Source organism: Spea bombifrons, chromosome 2, assembly GCF_027358695.1.
Source record: "Spea bombifrons isolate aSpeBom1 chromosome 2, aSpeBom1.2.pri, whole genome shotgun sequence".
In the NCBI taxonomy this organism is placed as follows: domain Eukaryota; kingdom Metazoa; phylum Chordata; class Amphibia; order Anura; family Pelobatidae; genus Spea; species Spea bombifrons.
In genome coordinates this window covers 104,953,602-104,976,029 of record NC_071088.1, presented here as the reverse complement: position 1 = coordinate 104,976,029, position 22,428 = coordinate 104,953,602, and the positions used below count along the sequence as shown (strand labels likewise).

The 22,428-nt window shown below is 39.7% G+C and overlaps 1 protein-coding gene across 1 annotated transcript in view; it reads left to right on the top strand.

Annotated features, from left to right (window-relative positions):
• Positions 1-22,428, top strand: part of TDRD3 (tudor domain containing 3) — a 109,169-nt gene that overhangs the window by 66,489 nt on the left and 20,252 nt on the right. The window contains exons 6-10 of the mRNA XM_053455429.1: positions 8,121-8,192; positions 8,680-8,829; positions 10,104-10,241; positions 14,934-15,090; positions 15,926-16,051. Coding sequence (XP_053311404.1) covers positions 8,121-8,192; positions 8,680-8,829; positions 10,104-10,241; positions 14,934-15,090; positions 15,926-16,051 — 643 coding nt within the window. The remainder of the gene's footprint in view (positions 1-8,120; positions 8,193-8,679; positions 8,830-10,103; positions 10,242-14,933; positions 15,091-15,925; positions 16,052-22,428) is intronic.

Here is a 22,428-nt window from a genome sequence, read left to right as displayed (position 1 = left end):
CGGTTATTGCCAAAGCGTTATTGTGTTTTCCGTTTTCTTCATAAAGTAATTTAGTTGTAATAAACTTCACAACAGTATTGAAGATCTGCTGGCTTGTCCTACACGCGTGAAGGTAGAATATTTTAAAAGTCTTAAAATTCAAAACAGTTTAATGAGTAAGAAAGTAAGGGGGTCCATGGATTTGCAATAATATTCAAAGTAAACTCTGTTATGAATAAAAAAAAAAAAAAAAAGAAAAAGGAGAAACGGCTTCTGGCTATGAAGGAAAGATGCTTCATGTCGATATCTAGAAATTGATTTTTAGCTTTTCTTTTTGGCTGTTCACAGTTGGTTGATATTCTTGCATCTTTCTGTTAGTTCACCTATAATAATGTCATTTTTTTAGACAATAGGTCCCATCCATTTGAGTCTCCAGTCTGTTAGACCGTGAGCTTCATGAAAGCTGTGATTTGTCCCTGGGCCTCTAGCTCTGAAGTTAGACCTGGCCATCCTTTGTCACCTGGGTCCTCGGTCTTCATGTACTGTGACGTCTGCCATGTTCATGTCTTCCACTTTTTTTTTCTTCTTCTTCTTGCAACGTGTAGCAAAATAATTCTTTGATAGATGACCTTCTCTGTCTGGCGTGATCTGAATTGTTTTATTTAAAAGTCATTAAGGTTTCTTAGTTATATCTGTGCTGGCTTCCTGTTACAACCAGGCAACACCATTTCTTGATGTGCAGCCATCTATAATACCCCTTACTCCCTGGAATGTATTACGGTATAGCAACACTTTAAACGGGGATACATATTGGGAGCTTGTTTGGCAATTTGAAGGCTTACAAAAATCTTTGTTTATAAAGGCAATTTTTTTCAATAATCTACATAGTTATGACCATAATGAGCCTGTTTCTGGCTATACCATCTGTTAATATATGCACTGTTCTTATTATGCTTATGGTTTCTTTGTGAATATGCATTCTCCTACTGCTCAGTAATAACACTCCTTTAATTCTCTGTTAAATTTGTTATGTCAATTGAACTAAGTTCTGATTGATGGCTGGACCACAGATCACTCTCCATCCAGAGTCTGCACCTTTATGCATCTGTATACCTTTCAGTGGTAGAGTAAACAGCTTAGCCCTGCTTAATGGGTATATTTACAAGAAATTCCTCTAAAATGATGAAAAAGGTACATTTTATGTCGTAACAGGTTTCTTTGCATACATTAATAACCAGATCGCATACCAGTATTCATGGTTGGAGGTTGTGCATATTTGTGTGTGTGTGTGTTTCTCCTCCACCGTGCCATTGCACTACTGTATTACTTTAATTATTCCTTGTAACTACAATTGGCACCCTGCAGCAGACTTTTCTTCAGTGATTTTTATGTAGACAGGCTCTAAAATGTGTTCATAACACCTCAGATTTGTTTTAATTTTGGCATAAATTGCTAAACAATGTATTGAAAATGATTGTATTACTGTATATTCTAGAATGTATTGTTCAAAACGGACTATAGAGACACATGGATTATTGAGAGCAAGTAAGTTTGTGCTTTGAGATGCCGTTCTGCCTTCTGCTGAATAATCCTTTTACAAGTAGATAATGCTTCATATTAGTTCTTTATGCCCTCCAAAATATTTAATCAGATCTGTTTTTGTACTTCATTAATGTTAATGACAAAAGGATAGTTTAATAGGTTTAAAGGCTTTCTTAACACCAGTAAATGCACCTTGAATCTTATTTGTGTGCTATACTTTAGACAATTTTAGACAATAGGTCCCATCCATTTGAGTCTCCAGTCTGTTAGACCGTGAGCTTCATGAAAGCTGTGATTTGTCCCTGGGCCTCTAGCTCTGAAGTTAGACCAGGCCATCCTTTGTCACCTGGGTCCTCAGTCTTCACGTACTATGACGTCTGCCATGTTCATGTCTTCCACTTTTTTTTTCTTCTTCTTGCAACGTGTAGCAAAATAATTCTTTGATAGATGACCTGATCTGTTTTTGTACTTCATTAATGTTAATGACAAAAGGATAGTTTAATAGGTTTAAAGGCTTTCTTAACACCAGTAAATGCACCTTGAATCTTATTTGTGTGCTATACTTTAGACAATTTTAGACAATAGGTCCCATCCATTTGAGTCTCCAGTCTGTTAGACCGTGAGCTTCATGAAAGCTGTGATTTGTCCCTGGGCCTCTAGCTCTGAAGTTAGACCAGGCCATCCTTTGTCACCTGGGTCCTCAGTCTTCACGTACTATGACGTCTGCCATGTTCATGTCTTCCACTTTTTTTTTTCTTCTTCTTGCAACGTGTAGCAAAATAATTCTTTGATAGATGACCTTCTCTGTCTGGCGTGATCTGAATTGTTTTATTTAAAAGTCATTAAGGTTTCTTAGTTATATCTGTGCTGGCTTCCTGTTACAACCAGGCAACACCATTTCTTGATGTGCAGCCATCTATAATACCCCTTACTCCCTTTGTGTGTGTGTTTCTCCTCCGCCGTGCCATTGCACTACTGTATTACTTTAATTATTCCTTGTAACTACAATTGGCACCCTGCAGCAGACTTTTCTTCAGTGATTTTTATGTAGACAGGCTCTAAAATGTGTTCATAACACCTCAGATTTGTTTTAATTTTGGCATAAATTGCTAAACAATGTATTGAAAATGATTGTATTACTGTATATTCTAGAATGTATTGTTCAAAACGGACTATAGAGACACATGGATTATTGAGAGCAAGTAAGTTTGTGCTTTGAGATGCCGTTCTGCCTTCTGCTGAATAATCCTTTTACAAGTAGATAATGCTTCATATTAGTTCTTTATGCCCTCCAAAATATTTAATCAGATCTGTTTTTGTACTTCATTAATGTTAATGACAAAAGGATAGTTTAATAGGTTTAAAGGCTTTCTTAACACCAGTAAATGCACCTTGAATCTTATTTGTATTCTGTTCTTGTATTTTAGTCTTGATGTTTTTAGACTTTAGAGGAGATTCTCTTATGGCATTTAATTATTTTCCCATACTAGAAAACATAGTTGAAGTCTTCACTAAGGTATAAATTCACAAAGTACAGACTGGCACACAAATGTTTTTCACTTTTTAAAAAAAGCAATCCGCAGTCTCGAGTACTTGCTGCAGAAGCAAACATTATCTTGTTGAATGAGTGTATGGGGTGAGAATGTTATCTATCTATCTATCTATATTCATTGGTAAGACCACACATTAAATATGCAATCACAAAAAACATGGCACTAATTAAGGGAAAGGACAATGTCACCCTGGGATGGGCTGGTCTACTTTGGAGACAAGATGGCTACATTGGGATATGATCACCGTATACAAGTATATTAAAGAACAATATAAAGGGTTTTTCCCCCATTTATAGAACATTGAACAGACAACACAGGAGCATCTTGTAATTTTAGAGCAAATTACGTTTCTTGTTTTACAGTCAGGGCAATTATAGTGTGGCTAGGGCTGAAACAACGAATCGATAAAATCGATAATAATCGATAACGGAAATCGTTGTCGACGATTTCCGTTATCGATTAATCGAGTGATCGATTCGTTGTTGGAGCACTCGGCTCCTTTTACTTACCTCCGCGAGCGTTCCCCGCTTCTGCTACACGCTCTGCAGTCTCCGCCTTCTTTTAGCTACGTGACGGATGTGACGCGCTCCGGAGGTAAGTATTCTTCTGTCTATGTGCACAGATCGCACAGAGCGAATCGCTCTGTGCGAATGGAGCCACTCGCACAGAGCGATTCGCTCTGTGCGAGTGGCTCCATTCGCACAGAGCGATTCGCTCTGTGCGAGTGGCTCCATTCGCACAGAGCGATTCGCTCTGTGCGAGTGGCTCCATTCGCACAGAGCGGCTCCAGTGGGGTTTCAGGGGATGCAGGGCAGGGTGTGAGTGTGGGTGCAGGGCAGAGTGGGGGTGGGGGTGCAGGGCAGAGTGGGGGTGGGGGTGCAGGGCAGAGTGGGGGTGGGGGGTGCAGGGCAGAGTGGGGGTGGGGGGTGCAGGGCAGGAGACTGGGTGCAGGGCAGAATGGGGGTGGGGATGCAGGGTGTGAGTGTGGGTGCAGGGCAGAGTGGGAGACTGGGTGCAGGGCAGAGTGGGGGTGGGGATGCAGGGCAGGGTGTGAGTGTGGGTGCAGGGCAGAGTGTGAGTGTGGGGGCAGGGCAGAATGTGGGGGCAGGGCAGAGTTGGAGACTGGGTGCAGGGGCACAGTGCAAAGTGCTGGGTGCAAAGTGCCAGGGCTGGCTGCAAAGTGCCAGGGCTGGCTGCAAAGTGCCAGGGCTGGGTGCAAAGTGCTGGGTGCAAAGTGCCAGGGCTGGGGCAAAGTGCTGGGTGCAAAGTGCTGAGTGCTGGGTACAAAGTGCTGGGTGCAAAGTGCCAGGGCTGGGTGCAAAGTGCAAAGTGCTGGTGCAAAGTGCTGAGTGCTGGGTGCAAAGTGCCAGGGCTGGGTGCAAAGTTCTGGGGCAAAGTGCTGGGTGCTAAGTGCAAAGTGCTGGGTGCAAAGTGCTGGGTGCAAAGTGCTGGGTGCAAAGTGCCAGGGCTGGGGCAAAGTTTCTTGAACAGTAATAGTCCACCTCTTTTCAGAATGTTTGGGGTTATTTTGTTTCATAAATATTGTGTTTGGGTTCTTGTACTTTGAAAATATTGTTTTTTATTACATCATAACAAAATAAGAATGTTAATGTAAATTTTAAGTTGTTTTTTAACATCCAGTTCATTAAATTATTTTAAATAAACGAAAAATTTGCATATTGTTTTTTTTATCCGATTAATCGATTAATCGAAAAAATAATCGGCCAACTAATCGATTATTAAAATAATCGTTAGTTGCAGCCCTAAGTGTGGCATGCACTGCCAACTGAGGTGGTTTTGGCAACGTCAAATAATACGCTAAAGAGGTTGAATGCCTTTCTAGTGAACACAGACATTCTGGGTTATAACAATTTAGCTTAGGTAACGTTGATCCATGTATAAATCCCTTTGTCTCTGGAGTTAATACGGAATTTTACCACGTTCAGGCAAAATAAGGTAGAAGTCTTAAACTTGACAAAATGTGTTTGCCTCCTCCCCCAACTCGCACTGTTGTAGGGCATACCTTTTTGCAGGGGGGACTTGCCAAGCTCCCTCACTAGGTCAGGTCCTAATGAGTCCCACAACTGTAATAGCCCCTCTTGGCATAAATAAATAAAACACACATACAAGCGTCTTTACTTTTGTCTTAATAACATGGCAGATACGCTCAGCCAGAATGATGATGATGAGAATAATTATTACTCATAAAAACTCCACACACACACACACTCGGTTAAATCATCTGGTTTATTTATATGATGTAATCATACTTTTAAAATGATGTCTTCTATAGCTCTCTAGGTTCAAACGTATTTTTTTTAAACTCCATGTAGCTACAAACAAATCTATCATGTAGCAGTAATCTGTCAGCGTGTTTACATAACATTATTTCGACCCACTTCATCATCTGTAAAGTTTTTCAAATAGAAACATGACTCAGGTCAAATGTGCTTCAATTTAAGGCTATTAAGACACATTGAAAACTGCAGAGGCAAACTAATTTAGAGCTCCTTAGTTAAAGCATGTGTGAAAATAACATAACAAATTAGCCAAATCGGGAGTAGAAATAGAATATAGCTCCATGTTTAAAAGGGTAACTAAAACAGATTTTTCTATCTTTATGTGGCCTTTATTCCTCCATCCCACATTCATCACAAGATCCAGTAGATGTTTTTTTTATCTTCTCTCTGGTGTAATTTGGTCAGCTTTCTTATTTAGATTTGGCGTACCCTGGGCAAACAAATGGGCACCAATATAAAATCTTAGGTTCAATAGTTTATGCCTTATTTCCATAACATAGTGTTTTCATCTACCTGCAAAATGTCACGCTCACATCAAGGGCTGAGTCTAAGGTACATGGTGTATGCTATACTATCTCTGCATCTAACCTGGTTATAGGGATGTTCAACATTGTTACTTGATTATCTCAGTTATATCCGTGATGTTTGCAAGACAACAAGAGGGCAGATTTCAGTGACCAGTTTGATGGATCTGAGCGCAGTAAAGGAACCTCAAAACATCTAACCTGGGTGGATACAGTCCCGTCTTACTCTCTCCAACCTAGTTTCTTGCTAGCTTCACCCGACACTGCTTTTATCCACATTTCATCTGCCTTTCTCTTACCTTCCACTGCTCTTGCTAGACTTTTCCCTGAATGTCCAATGAATGTCAGCCAAAACTTAAGTATGTCTAAATCTATGTTCCCTAAATTAGTTCTAATTAGTGCTTAGCCCTGAGGTTTATTGACATAAAACATAGTTTGAGATATGAAAGTAAAATTGTGACATGAAATGTGAATGTGAACTCACCGAAAGATACTGCATGGCATGCATCATTTTTGATCTTTGTGTACGTGAAGTTAATATTTTGTAATTGTCATACAGCAAATGTCAACTCTAGTACTGATGTATGAGGGAAAGAAACCCCATTGAGGAGTTAACGCAGATCTGTCACAAACTCTGTTGCACATTTGTTTAGAGTTTAGTATATAAACACTATTAACAAAGTAACGTGTGCAAAACCTGCTTCTATGTGTTTTATGAGAATAGACATCTTCACTTCCTGTTCTGAGGATTTGCATGATCTTTCCTTCCTGTTAAAGGGGCGGCAAGGGACAGATTTTTTTTTTTCTCTGAGCATCGCAAATGGTCATCATTCACCACCATGCCCATCTACGTATGCAGTGCTTCATTCCGTAATTCTGAATGTGTTTTCTCATGGCTGTAGCGTGCCTCCTACAGTATGTTCTGTACACGCGTGCACAGCCGTTGTGGCGCTCGTTTGTCCTAGCAGCAGTGTTGATGATTGAACCCCACTGGCGTCTGTTCGGCACAAAGCCTGTCCAGCTGGCTTAGCATGGGAGATATGCTACCAATGTAAAAGAGACACCATCGGGACGCTCATCTCTTTCACTCAGACACACCCTGCAGAGCATAGGGAGTCTGGAGATCCTTAGGAACATCTTTACTTTACTTGCACGCATCTCTATTATAACTCCCCATAGGTAACTATTTTAAATGAATTTTATTATAGTAAAAGCTGTTATAGTAGGACAGTTCCACCAATTTGTGCCATATTTACAATATTCTCTTACTTCATTAATTTTAGTCTTGGAATAATGAACCAGTTGAATTATGAAATAAATTGATTTACTGAAGCATTAATGTTCACAGTTAGCCAAATGTAAAAAATATTCACGTCAAGTGGAACATGGCTACGCAGTCAGTGCGTCTGAGACAAGCAAATTGTCAATTAACTGTAATGATTCACAGTTAGGTGCAGAAACTGGTAATTCTAATTGACTTCTGAGAGGCATGTGCAAGAATTTATACTCGTATCACTTATTTTTAGCCTTGATGTGAAGCACTTGTTCTTTTCTGTGTGTGTACTGTATATATGCGGAAATGTATGTATGTGTGCTTAGATTGTCATTTTGGAGAGAACTTTAAGAACGGTGGGAGATCTATAACTTATCTTAACTGTTATTTTAGCTGATGCAAAATGGTATGGCCCCATTGAGGTTTGAAAGGCTCAGCACAGTAATATACAAGTGTAATTGTGTGGACATTGACCTTGGTGTTAAGTGGTGGAGGTTCACAAACATTTGTGATTTTTCATTATTGTCTGCCTGTTTTTGAATAGATTTTCAAATGAGAGAGAGTGGGGAAATGTGTATGCGGCTGTATGCCACACATTGCCTTTATACAATGTGCTTTTGTTTTCATAAAAGCCTTAAACCTTGCTCTGAGTATTTCAGAATTTTCAGTAGTCGTTAGACAGCCAAGGAGGGGTCTAAAGTTCAATTTTGGAATATACTTTTAAAAGTAGGGCTATAAAGTTGGTTTCCGTGTTGATAGCACTACATTAGAACCTTGACGTTATATGTTTATAGCTTTCAAAACTAAATTGATTAAGTTGTTAGGAGCCCCAAAACAGAGACGGCTATTTCAGTTCTTAATCCAAATTCTCATTGGAATGAGGTCTACCTTAGAACCATGACTAACTGGTGAATTTAACCTTTAAAATGAATATTTTCCCATTTACCAGAGTTTGTTGAAGCACAGTAGAAGCAATATTGGAACAGAAGGAGGACCACCACCATTTGTGCCTTTTGGACAGGTATGTTAATTTAACTTTTGTCTTATGGAACTTGGAAGAGAACATGGGGAATGTTTCTGTTAAATGTGCTGTGCCACCTGCTGAATTATACACTTTGATAAATACACCTTTTCTTGTTCTATAGCTGATCTTTATCTGTCCCGATGGCTCAGAGAACACAAGAATGAATTCAGATGCTATTGTTTTTGCTCTTTAGGCAAATTATCTGGGCATTGATCATCATCTGCTTGGTTGATGCTTGCTGCACTAATACAAATCAATGGACTTGTAGGTTTTATTCATTGTCTTGTAATGACTTAACTCTTCTAAAGTTAAACATATATTATGTACATTCATAAACCAATGAACCAAATAATTTTGTTTAATATAACTTTACTTTAATGCTCTGTTGCCCTTCTATTATGACTGATTGAGAAATGGGTTTGGAAAATGAACCCAGAGGAACTGATCCTGCATCACTGATGTAGCCATGCTTTGTCTTTTTCAGCAACGTGTAACTGTTACTTCAGTAGACAGCAAGGAACTTGATAGCCGAAAGACTCTGCAAGTTTCAAGCGCAACAAAAACAGCCGCGGAGAATGATGAGTTTGAAAAACAAAGGACTGCTGCTATTGCTGAAGTTGCGAGAAGCAAAGAGGTTTGAGACCATCTTTACTTGTAATTCATTATTTATGATGTTTATTAAGTTGTATGCATTAGATGGTTTATAACGAATCGGTACCTTGACAGCTGTTTCACTTTAAGTTTACTTTAAATAATGCTTACTAATTTCCCTGGTGTAGACTAAAAGGCCTTCCCATCAGCTACAGACAGGTCTCACCTTAATGCTATGCTGTGTGGCGCCTGGCCTCTAAGCAATGTGTCAGTACCAAGATGTTATCTGGGCAATGGCATGTACATAAACAACATGAAGTGTAAGGAAACATAAGGTGGCTTTGTGTTTGCTATTGACAATGAAAGGCAGGGGACTGCACACCTACAGACATTTAAGTTCTCCAAATAAACACTTGGTAAGGGAAAAGAGGTAACTCTACCTAATGCATTCAATACAGCATATGTTAACTTTCTAAACAGTTTTAGAACTGCTTCGAAAATCAGCGTTCATACCTTTCCATACAGACAGGCTTGAGACGTTTCAACCATCTAATATGCTACATGGTGTACACATCAAGTTACCCAAATCTGATCTCATATTTACTACTTGTGTTGCTTTACTCCTGTTTTAAAGTACCCTTTGCTTAACATACCATCACTGGGCAGTGTTGAGAAGTCCACATTCAGTCTACAATGTAAATTAGGATCCTTTTGACATGCACCACATAAGCAAAGGCCCGTAGGTTTATGTCTAATACAGCAGTTCGCTTGCTACACTGCGAAAGAACAAACAAAGCCCCATGCTTTCTAAAAATAAACCCTGTTACTTGCAAAAATGTTCTCATTAGAATGCTGAAAGCAAAGCTTTTTGAGAACATCATCCCATTTGCTGGCAACGTTGAATGTTGCTGAATGCTAAGTGCCACAGGAAGCTGCGGAAATTTGGACTCTGTAGAAGATTGTTCTGGAACCAGACCAGTTTAACATCCATGTTACTTTATAACCTCACATATAATTTCCCATTTAAGTTTATTGTTAATTTTCAACTCAGAGTAGCTGATAAACATAAACATTATATAATGTGTGTATATATATATATATATATATATATATATTTTTTTTTTTACTTTTTCAATTGCTGAGACAAACCACAAATCCTGTAATCCAGTTTATGGAAATGTAACGGTTTATCAGTTCAGCTCTTTAATAAAAAATGCAGCTTTCTTGGATTTATTGCCTATTGTACATAATGGCTTAATATTTAGGATGAGTTTAAAATGGAGCTGTTTACTTTAATGCAGCTTCTCTTATCTCCAGACGAAGACATTCGGAGGAGGTGGTAACGCTGGAAGCAATCTCAATGCAGGGGCTGGAGGGAGCCGGAACAGGGAAACTTTCCAAAAAGAAAAGATAATCAGAAGTGAAGGGAAGTCTGAAGGAGTGTATCGTGAGCTGGTAAGATTCACCTGCCAAACCAAGCATTTAATAACATGCAATCACTGATAAAATGCTTTCCGTTATACACAATTATAATATTTTTTTCTGTTCTTGATTAGTATTTTTTCCAGCATTTTTGCAATACACTTTTGCAGCTTGGCGAAGAAGATGTGTTATCTGCTCTGAACATTTGTAATAAGTGATCTTCTGATAAGCTTTATGCTTTTCGCAGTCTTCCCTTTGTATATTAATTTACATTTAGAATGCATTGAAGAATTAATCAGCAAAATCGTTTTTGTACTTAAATCACATTAAGTTTTAATTTTCTTATATATTCAGAAGTACAGAGGTGTAGCTTTGCCTTGGCACACTTTGAATATTCACTAATTGATTGAAATTGATGTTGTAAGGACCTTTTACTAGAAATGTCAAATATACCATAAGTATACAATCTCACAAAGCTTGTGCACAACCTAATGAACCTTCAGAGATGGTGACTTTTTGGAGTATAATATTTTTGTCACTGTTTATTTGTCTTTTCTTTGAGTATATAAAACTGAATCCTTACTTACGATTGTTAAAAAACTTTCTGCTCCTAGATTGATGTACCTTATTTGCTCGATTATAAGACGACCCTGATTATAAGACGACCCCCCAAAATCAAAATATTAATTTAGGAAAAAACAAAAAGCCTGAATATAAGACTACCCTATAGGAAAAAAGTTTTACTAGTAAATATTAATTCATGTAAACTAATTTTCATATTTAATAAAAGCTATGATAGAGAAAAATATATTTTTTATTTCCTTTTATTTGCCAACCTGCCCCCCCCAGGCTTGCCACTCTGCCCCAGAAATGCCTTACACCCCCCCTATTTGCCACTCTGCCCCATGATGTGCCTTTTAACCCTCTATATGCCACTCTGCCTCCAGAAATGTTTAATACCCTCCTATATGCCACTGTGCCCCATGATATGCCTTTTAACCCCCTATATGCCCCTCTGCCCCATGATATGCCTTATACACTCTGGCATATAGGGGGTTAAAAGGCATATCATGGGGCTGAGTGGCATATGGGGGGTTAAAATGCATTTCTGGAGATATATATATATATATATATATATATATATATATATATATATATATATATACTGCTAACAGCAATCACACTCCTATCAAGCCAAGGCAGCCAGTACATGCTGGAACCTGGGGATGTTAGAAGTGTGATTACAGCCTCCCTATGCCATGCTACCACCCCCACCCCCCTTATACATCCATGCTATCACACAGACACACTCATTCACAAACATTTAAATACTCATTCATTCCATTAATCACACATACACACACACGCTCAAACCCCCCACCCCCTTACCTGAACTGCAGATCTCCCACTCGCAGACTTCTGCAGGGGCCCGACTGTGAGAGCAACTTCTCTGGTCCTGCCCCCAGAGGAAGGAGGGGGGAGGTAGAGTTATGTGAGGACTGTGCTAGCTTCCTGTTTCCTGCTGCTAATAGCAGAGACTCTGCTCGCGATCAAAGCCCGGTAAGCAGCACGGGCGAAGCAGAATGAGGTCTGATTAGAAGACGACCTCGATTATAAGACGAGGGGTATTTTTCAGAGCATTTGCTCTGGAAAAAAACTTGTCTTATAATCGAGCAAATACGGTATTTTGAAAATCTGAACGCACCTAGTTTAACTACATTGCTATAGTCCAAGTAAATACACAATATTTTTGGTTAACAGAAATTTAGTGCAATGCTGTAACGTCAATATACCATTTCACATTTAACCCCTTCCGTACCGGGACGTACCTGGTACTTCCTGGTTAACAGTCACCGGTAGACCGGGACGTACCAGGTACGTCTCCTCCAAAAAACGCCCCCACATCACCACAATCGCGGTGATCGTGGGGGCGCTACTGCTGCTGTCTGCCCAGGACTCCTGGGCAGACATCACAGCCTGTCTAAGCCCGCCCCCAAGCCTACGATCACTCCCACGGAGTGATTTTGTAGGCAGAAACAGCGATTGCAGAAAAATCTGCAATCGCGGTTTCAGCTGCCACAGGCAGCTTCAGGGAAGGGGGGGGTGTTGAATGGGTCCCCACACAAGTGTGGGGACCTGATCCAACACCCCCCTGCTGCCTGATCGCTCCATGAGAGCGTCAGTGCAGCGTTAACCCCTTCAATGCCGCGATCGCGGCATTCAATGCCGCGATCGCGGCATTGAAGGGGTTAATTGCCGTTTTGTAGGGGGCTCTGCTGCTGGTGGTCTGCCTGGAAGCCCAGGCAGACCAGCAACAGCAAAAACGACCCCCCAGAAGTCCTCTGATCAGTCCTGTAGGACTGATCAGAGAGACTCCTCCCCTACAATCTCCAGTCTATTGGAGATTGTGTCCCAGCTGCCAGAGGCAGCTTCAGGGACAGGGAGACAGGGTTCTTTGGTCTCCACATGAGTGTGGAGACCAGCCCCCCCACCCCCTCCCTTGCTCAGTTAACCCCTACCCCCCCTGTTCCTCAATTAACCCCTTCAATGCTGCGATTGTGTATGACCCCCCCATCGCAGCATTGCAGGGGTTAATATTAGTCCCCACAAGCTTGTGGGGACTAAATATCAGTCAATGCTGTGCTTCAATGGAGCATCAGCATTGAAAGAGTTAAAAAAAATTAAAAAATTATAATAATAAAGAAAAATAAAAAAAAATAAAAAAAATAAAAATAAATAATTAATAAAATAATAATAATAAAGAAAAATAACAGCACTGACCTGAAAGTCCAGGGTGCTTCCAGGTCAAATGCTGGGCTGGGCTGATCAGATCGCTCCTGGCCAATAGGAGTGATCGGATCATTATGGCAGCCCATGGATGACCCTGCTCTACAAAGAGAAGAGGGGTCATCTAGGTTAATTATGAAAAAAACACAAATTATTAATTAATAAAAAAATCATAATTATTACCTGATCACTTGTCGGTGACATTTTAAGTCGCTGATTATTGATCGGTCTCCCTGATTGATGTCAGCGGCCTAAACCTGTCACTTACAAGTAATCTGATAAAAAAAAAATATTTAAAAAAATGTAAATGCACATGTTCCAGTTTTGCCCTCATAGCTTCCTCAAAAAATGCATGAACCATGCATGTGAGGCCTTGTTGGAATCATGGGATGTTGGTGAACAAAATGTGGTGTTTTCTTCCACTGTTGCACTTATGCTGTGCAAGAAATTCAGTGCAACATTGAAATGTATGCGTTAAAAATGCAATAAAATAATTTCCCTGTGAAGTTTGGCAGACATCAGTGAAGAAATGGCTGGCTGAAAACTGTCAAAACTACCCTAGTTGAACACCTTGACTTGTCTACTGTTCATAAATATATACTTTTATGGGGTAATTTACAGTGGGGGGCTTCCAAAATGTCCCAAATGGGATATGGGCTCAGCAAACCAATTTCTGAAAATTCCAAATTTGAAAACTAAAATGCGCATGTTCCAGTTTTGCCCTCATAGCTTCCTCAAAAAATGCATGAACCATGCATGTGAGGCCTTGTTGGAACCGGGGGATGTTGGTGAACACAATTTGGTGTTTTGTTCTGCAGTTGCACATATTCTATACAAAATATAATATAAAATCTAAAGCAACATTGCAACATATGCAAAAAAAACAAAAAAATATAAAAATACCTCAAAATTTGGCAGCAATTGGCGATAAAATCCCTGTTTGAAAAGTGTCAAAATGACCCTAGTTGTACACCTTGACTTATCTACTGTTCATAAACATATAATTTTGGGGGGATAATCAGTATCTGTGACAACTATTGCAGTTATTAGACTACCATGCCAAATTTGAAAAAAATTACATTTCAAAAACGTAATGCATGCCTTGCAATATTTGCCCTATACTGGTCAAAATAGATAAAAATCCTGGCCATGTTGGGTGGTTTCCAAATCAGGACAACTTAATGAATATATTTGGGATAATTTTTTCCCATTGGTTCAATGTGTGTACAATTTGTATGTATACAAAACTGTAAAAAAATGCTTTTTTTTCATTTTTTCCCCACTTTTTCCAGTTTATTTCAAACAAAACAATGTACTACCCAGCTTAATATGGTTTCAAATGAAAGCCCTACTTGTGCTGAAAAAAACAATATATGATTTGTGTGGGTGCATCAATTGATAAGAGAGAAATTACAGTTGAAGAAAGACATGGCAAAAACACAAAAACGGCTCTGGTCCTTTAGCGACACGTTAGTATCAAAATCCCGGTCCTGAAGGGGTTAATGTGCAAATTTATTGCAGCAGCAGCAGTGAATCTTTCCATTTGTTTTTTTGTTAGCCTTTACAGATTAATGTAAGGCATTTCCAATGAGGGAGAATAAAAGAGTAACTTTCTACATATGTTTGCAGAAGCAACATTTGCAGTTCTTTGGATAATTCCAAATGCGGTTTCATATGGATGTTGTGTTCTTCTGAGGCTCTCTTCTTTCATCCAAAGCTTTTATACTTAATCAGAGCAACCTCAGATTAAATAAATGGTCATGTTTGCTGGGGATTTAGGTTTATGCATTGGGAAATTCTGTGAACATCTGAGAATGTGTTTCTAATATGTTAATGATGTAGTATAAGTAAAGCGCTCATAAAATATTCTGGGAGGGTGGAAGTCATGAACCTGATTTTATGGCACTGCTTTGAGTACATTTGTATATTTTATTACAGGTTGATGAAAAGGCTCTAAGACACATCACAGAAATGGGCTTCGGTAAGGATGCGGCCAGACAAGCGCTTATGGACTATAGCAACAACTTGGAGGCTGCCTTAAATTTTCTTCTAACTGGCAGCAAAGCACAGCCTGTGCAGGGACCTCCAATGAGAGGTAAATTCAAAGAGAACACTATTAAGATGGATGAGTTCTGTAGGGAACATTACTGTAGCTTTCATATTCTAACATTTAATGAAGTTTAGCCCTAAAATTTGCATTCCACCCAACGCCTTGCTTATCCATCTTATGGTTTCTTCCTTACCTAACAGTTTTGCTACCAAGAGAGTAAACTGGCTCTTGGCAATCTTTACCCTACATATGTTGAGATCCCTATCCCACTCCTCCACTGTTCAAGTCCCTTCTACCCTCTTCCCACACATGCAAATGTGGGTTGTAGATTTCTTGGCTACTAACCATAGCAGGGATGTGCTAGATGCATTTACCAATAATAGTAGTACAAACAATGAGGTTTTAGCTGTTAGAAGTATCTGGTGTTCTGCTAGTCCAGTAAATACCAAGCTGCAAGACTGCCTTAGACCACTTGTGGCTTGAGGCCACATTACAGCCTTTATCTTCGGGAATCATGTAGTTATGTCATTTTTCTTTATACTGCCTGGATGGAAGCATCCAGTAAGTGAGATGTACCCCCTCACAGGATCTTAACTACTATTGAATCAACATATATACATATAAGTAGTATTATCAGTTCCTTTCCTTTACTCCATAGCTAAGCCTCTGGAAATGTTATACTCTTTCCCACCTATCCGTTGCTTTACCTTTCATAAAGTTACATAGTCAAACAGGACATGAAGGAAATAAAGGTACGCAAATGGCCGTACTGTAATCATTTAGGCTTATTCGTGATACATTTCATCATGGGTAGAGTATGTAGCAAACGAGTAATCTGTAATATATTTCAACCAGTACTTAACTTAGCCTCCTCTGACAGGTAAAGGGAAAGGTCGAGGAAGGACGCGTACAGAAGTGAATGATGAATTGGCTAGTGCTAAACCTTCAGCTCCGAGTACTCTCTTTGACTTTCTAGAGTCCAAGATGGGAAGTTTCTCAATTGAAGGTAAGGACTACCAACAGTATTTTGTGTTTTTTTTTGAGTCTGAGGGGATACAAATAACTATTTAAAATATATAATATGTGTGTTTCAGATAGGTATAGTTACTTGCCTAATCAAGGACTCTACCTATTTATGATCTATAATGTTATTACTTTTTTTGAGAGGGACTAATCTGAGGTTAATATATATATATATTATCAATAAAAATATTTTCACACGAAATACATTTTTAAAAATGTTTTGGTATTCAGTTCTCGGTAGCGGACTGTGTAATAAAATGCTTTGATAATTGATAGACTTTTAAACTTGGGTATAAATTGTTATTCGTGAATAGCTATCTATTCAAATATGCAATATAAATGTGTTGTTGCCATGAACACTCTGGTAACCCTGCGTGACTTGGTTTTAATTTCATTTTGGTTTATGCAATTTAATAATTTTCTTAGTCGGGTTGTATGACCCTTGTAAACTGCATTCAATCTATTTTTAGCTTAGAAGAGAGAGAGATGTCAGATGTACAATAATGACCTCTCACAAATTCCTGTCCTTGTCTAACCTCACTTGGATGCATTTGCTTGTTCAAAAACCTCATTATTTACACCTACGTCCTGGAAAAGAACAAATAAGAATCTGTGTGTGTATACTTGTATGTATACATACAGTGCTGTGAATATGTATTTGTCCATTCCAGATTTTTTTGCTTATTTGACACATTTAAATGTTTCAGATCATCCAACTTATGTGAGTAAATAAAAAATAAAAAAATACATCTTTTAAATGATTTAATTTACTGAAGGGAAAAAAATTATTAAAATCTATATCACCATGTGAAAAAGTAGTTGTCCCCTAAATCTAATAACCGGTTGTGCCACCCTTGGCGGCAACAACTGTAATCAGACATTTGTGATAACTGACAATGAGTATTTAACATTGCTGTGAAGGAATTTTGGTCCACTCTTCTTGGCGGTAGAATTGTTTTAGTTCAGCCACACTGGAGTGTTCAGGAGCATGAATCACCTTTTTAAGGTCAAGCCACAGCATCTCAATCAGATTCAAGTCAGGACTTTGAACAGGATACTTTGAAACCTTTATTTTGTTTTGTTTGAGCCATTCAGAGGTGGACTTGCTTCTGTGCTTCAGATCGTTGTCCTGCTGCATAACCAAACTGGGTTAGAGCTTTAGGTCATGAATTAATGTCCTGACATTCTCCTTCAGAATTTTCTGGTAGAAAGCAGAATTCATGCTTCTATCTATAGCAAGTTGCCTGGGTCCTGAAGCAGCAAAGCAGCCCCAGACCATCACACTTCTACCACCATGTTTGACTGTTTTATTTTGGAGTGAAGTGTTAGGTTTATACAGATGTAGCAGGAGCCATGTATTCCAAAAAGCTCCATTTTTGACTTTTCAGTCCACAGAATATTATACCAAAAGTCTCTGGGGTCATCAAGATGTTTTTAGGCAAATGTGAGACAAGCCATTTCGTCTTTTTTTGGTGACCAGTGGTTTTCCCCTTGCAACTCTACCATGGAGTCCATTTTACCCTATTTGTCCCTTCTTCTGGAATCATGAACACTGACCTTAACTGAAGCAAGTGAGGCCTGCCATTCTTTACAAGTTAATGCTCTCTTGGAGAAGTTTTGGTAGGTCAGCCACTACAAGGAAGGTTTAACACCGGTTCCAGATTATCTCAATTTGTAGACTGTGGTTCACTTGAGTCCCAGAGCCTTGGAAATGGCTTTGTAACTTTTTCCAGATTGATAGATGTCAATTCTTTTGTTTCTCATCTGATTTTTAATTTTTGTAGATTGTGGCAACATGTGCTGGTTTTTAAGACCTTTTAGCCTACTTCACTTTGCAATACAGGATCTATTTATTTGATGTTTAGTTTCAACGGGGCTGACAGTAATCATGCTTGGGTGTGTCACCAACTTATCAATTGAATTGTTTAACTGCTTGATTTAGTAACTAAGGGGGCAATTTCTTTTTCATATAGGCCAGGTAGGATTAGATAGCTTTTCCCTTTTATACATAGAATCATAATTTACAAACTGCATTTTGTCTCTACTTGTGTTATCTTTGTCTGACATTTTAATTTATCATCTGAAACATTTAAATTTTACAAATATGCAAACAAAAAAGAAATCGGGAAGGGGCTAATAGTTTTTCACCGTACTGTATCTGTATGATTTAGAAAATGTAAAGAGATGAGGTGTGCCCTGGAGCTTGCCCAAGATGGCTGCACATTGAGTTGCTCCGGACCTTCCCGCCAAAATTAAGCTAAAATACGCGGCCAAGCTTTCTATTATTACCTGTCTCTGTGTGAGAGAGATGCCCAAACATCTGCCGAGAGAGGCTTCGTTGACAGTGGTGGCCTCAAGCTTTCGGAAGAAGGATCTCTCGCATCCTAGAGCTCCAGTGGGCCCAGATGACAGAGACCCTGAATTGGACTCTCCCTGCACTAAAAAAGACATTGCTGACCTGAAATCGGTCCAAAAGGACCTAAATAGGGATATCAAAGAGGGGCTAGCTGCCTTGACCACGGAGGTGCAGCAACCTACAAGGCCACACTGTGAGCTTGGAACGAAACCATGCGGCGTTGAAAGTGGAGCAGATGTCCCTGAGGGCGGACCTGGAGGGGATACTGCACTGTGCTCTTAATCCAAGGCCGGGCCCCATGGGAAGTCCCTGGGATGTCATCCTAAAATGCCATCATTACACCACAAAAGAGGCAATCTTCAAGGCGATCCGTAAAGACACTGACTTTGGAGGGGATTACGCCTCAGTTCTATGCTGATATTGCCCTCCCTCCACGCTACAGAAACGCAGAGTGTTCAACCCCCTAACGGAGCTCCTGCATTCAAAAGGTGTGCGTTGCCGATGGGGTTTGCTGTTCAGTCTCATAGTTCAACATGACGACATTCAAATTGTACTCTGGGATACTCTGATGACCCAGAGTTGTTGCAGAAGCTGGGGATCCCCATATCACGATGAGCCTCTGACTTCCTAATCGACCACAGGCTCTTCGACACACAGAGGGCCTCATGAACCCCCATCTACACCCACTTCTCCTGGGAGGTGAGAGGACTTCACAAGCATGAGTGAGGCCTTCGGGGCGAACGCTCATCCAGAGAGGATAATGATTCTCTATATCTGGGAACCCCCTCTATTTTTTCCTCTCTCTCCCATTTTTTCTTATTTTTTGCACCACTGTGCTCAAGCCAATTGTGGAAGCTTATAGTTGCAGGTCATCACCGACTACTTCCTCATATCAATGGCGCTGGCCCTGATGACAACCTATGGTCCAACCTATGGCATGAAAATATTAACAGCCATATGGAATGACCCTCTCTGCTCTAAAGGGGCACCCGATTGCTTGAGGACAATGTCTTTTTGGGACAGCATCTTTATTTATAACTAAGTGATATTTGCTGAGACTACTAGGCCCTATCCTGCGGTGTATTAAGTTTCCCTACCCTAACTTTTGTATCTTGTGTACTTTTTGATACTTTTCTGTTTACCTTATCCTGGGTTGGGGTCGAAATAACAGATGCTCTCGGCAAATTTTAGAGGGCTTCAATCTACTGTGCCCCCCCCCTCTGGTCTTGCTCCTGTAGAGAGTGTGGGAGCAGACTTGAATGATTTGCATGCTCACTTCACCAGTTCATTAGTTTTTGTGCCACATTATGCACTGTAGTTAATCTCAGCGGGAAGTCCCATCTAGTTATCCGGGTCCTTCACTAGAATCAGTTTACAATAATTTGGGCTGAGGCACTTACCTTGGTTCTTCAACCAGATCTCATTTAATAAGCAACAACTCAATTCCATTATACTCTTCATGTTCGAGATCTCGAAGCCCTTGAGTGACATTTCAGACCAGAGCCAGTCCCTCTTGTATACGTAACAGTGGTATTTTCCCCACCTACTCGGTCCTATTGAACTTTCCTCTGCGCTATAATCCCACTCAACTATATGGTATTGACCCTCCTTTTTCTTTTATCTAGTAGGACACAGTAGGCAAATATCTAGAAAATATAAATATTTGACATGATATGCTGTTAAAGTCTCAAAATAATATTTTGAATCTGTGATTATTGGTTTGTTTTTTTCATATTTTGCAGACATCAAGTCTGGTAATTGCTTTTTTGTGTGCAGTAAAACTGTGGTGATTGTTTCAAAGGGTATTACAATAAAGGAAATTAAATATAAACGTATTCTTTCCAATACATAATTAACAAAACAATGTACACTGTCAACAAAGGATGTAATTGTCACTGTTGGTGTTTAAATTATACTGTCTAGCTCTAACTAAATGTTAAACAGTCTCTAGCTGTGTTTCATGTAAGAATATTTTTTTGCCAATCGCTATGTGGGAGGCTTTATAGTGTGCCACCTCTTAACAACGAGGTCTGATAGTTTTCTTACTGCTGTAATGAAATTCAAACAAGGAATGCATGTTTGCATTGTATACCTTCTGGCAGCTGCACTGTGAAGAAGGTGCCACACCAGACACCATTTGGCCCAGTAGATGGTAATAGTAAAAATAGGTATAACCTACTGAAAGCTGGAGAAATTTGAATTGCTTAAGGAAAGATGTAAAGTGTTTTAGAGCTTGTTTTCAGAAATCAAGACAGAAGCAGATTGATGAAGAAGATACATTCACAAGAATGATATTGGGTTGGGTGCTGGAAGGCATAGAAGCATGTGTTAAATCACAATAGGTTTCATGCAGAAAACTCTGCGATGATGAAATACCCATAAGCTGGGTGTTTAAAAAAACAAATTTGTGACTTGGCACCCTGGCACTATAATAATGCTTCTATTAAGAGATGAATTCAACTAAAGGGGGTATGAGGTGGGGGCATGCACTTTTGCAGTGACTTCCAGCAGTTCAGCTTTCAGCTCATTACAGCTTGCTGACAAAATTCATTGGTATTGTAGCCCTTGAGCTGTTTTTTTATGTAATCTAAAATGACTACTAGCCATCACGTGAGTTTCTAAGAGTAAACATTCCTATGTAGTAGAGAGAAAGAGAATTAATGGGAAAGAATGTCCATTTATGTGACAACCACTTTTTGTCACGCAGAGGCTAGGAAAGCCAGTGATTCATCAGATGTAATGATTTAGATACAGGTGATACAAAATAAAAGGGATGTAAGTATAGTTCAGCACAGTGCATTGAGGAGGGGGGGACACTGAAGTACATCTTGTAATCCACAGACTGATTCTTTCGTATTCACATGAGAATTCTGACATGGGTTTGCACTTGCAAATTTAAGAATGCCAACTCATTTATGCAGTAAAATTATACTGTCAATTCAGATACATGAGTTGTTTGTGGTAAGTTTTTATGTTACATGGGGAAAGCAGGTAGGTTGGATGTATTTTTAATGATCTTCTTTAGAGCACTTCCCATTCAATCCCATAGGACAAGGGTGGTGTGGAAGGGTAGCAGCATTTGACCACACCAGTCCCACAGGGTGTGGGATGAGAGTTAGGAAAAGAAACATGATGGGATCTTTGCCTCCCATAAATTCTTTTATAAACTAATTTACATCCCTCATCACTTTCATCCCTATCCCCAGCTCAGCGGTTTCAAGTGAGGATATACAACAAACTCTTTCATGTTAGCGGGTGTATGAGTTACACTGATCAGCCATAACATTATGACCATTGACAGGTAAAGTGAACAACACTGTTACCTTGTTATATTGCCACTTGTCAGTGGGTGGGATATATTATGCAGCAAGTGAACATTTCGTCCGCGAAGTCGATGTGTTAGAAGCAGGAAAAATGGGCAAGTGTAAGGAACTGAGCGACAAGGGCCAAATTGTGATGGCTAGATGGCTGGGTCAGAGCATCTTCAAAACTGCAACTTTTGTGGGATGTTCCCAGTCTGCAGTGGTCAGTACCTATCAAAAGAGGACCAATAAAGGAAAAGCGGTGAGCCATTCCGATAGAAAGGTGTCAGAACATACAATGCATCACGGTATATCGCATATGGGACTGCCTATCCGCAGACTAGTCAGGGTACCCATGCTGACCTCTGTCCACTGCCGTAAGGGCCGACAATGGGCACGTGAGCATAAGATCTGGACCATGGAGTAATGGAAGAAGGTGGCCTGGTCTGATGAATCACATTTTCATTTAGATCATTAGTGGCTTGTTACGTGTGCAGTATTCTCCTGGCGAACACATGGCACCAGGATGCATACATGGAGGCCACACCTCGCAACTTAAAGGATCGGCTGCTAACGTCTTGGTGCCAGATAACACAGCACACCTTCTGAGGTGCTATTATGCAAGTGGTCATAATAATAATATGGCTGATCGGTGTATTTTGCGAGTGGTAGCATGTCATTTTACTGCAGTCTGGGTAGTTG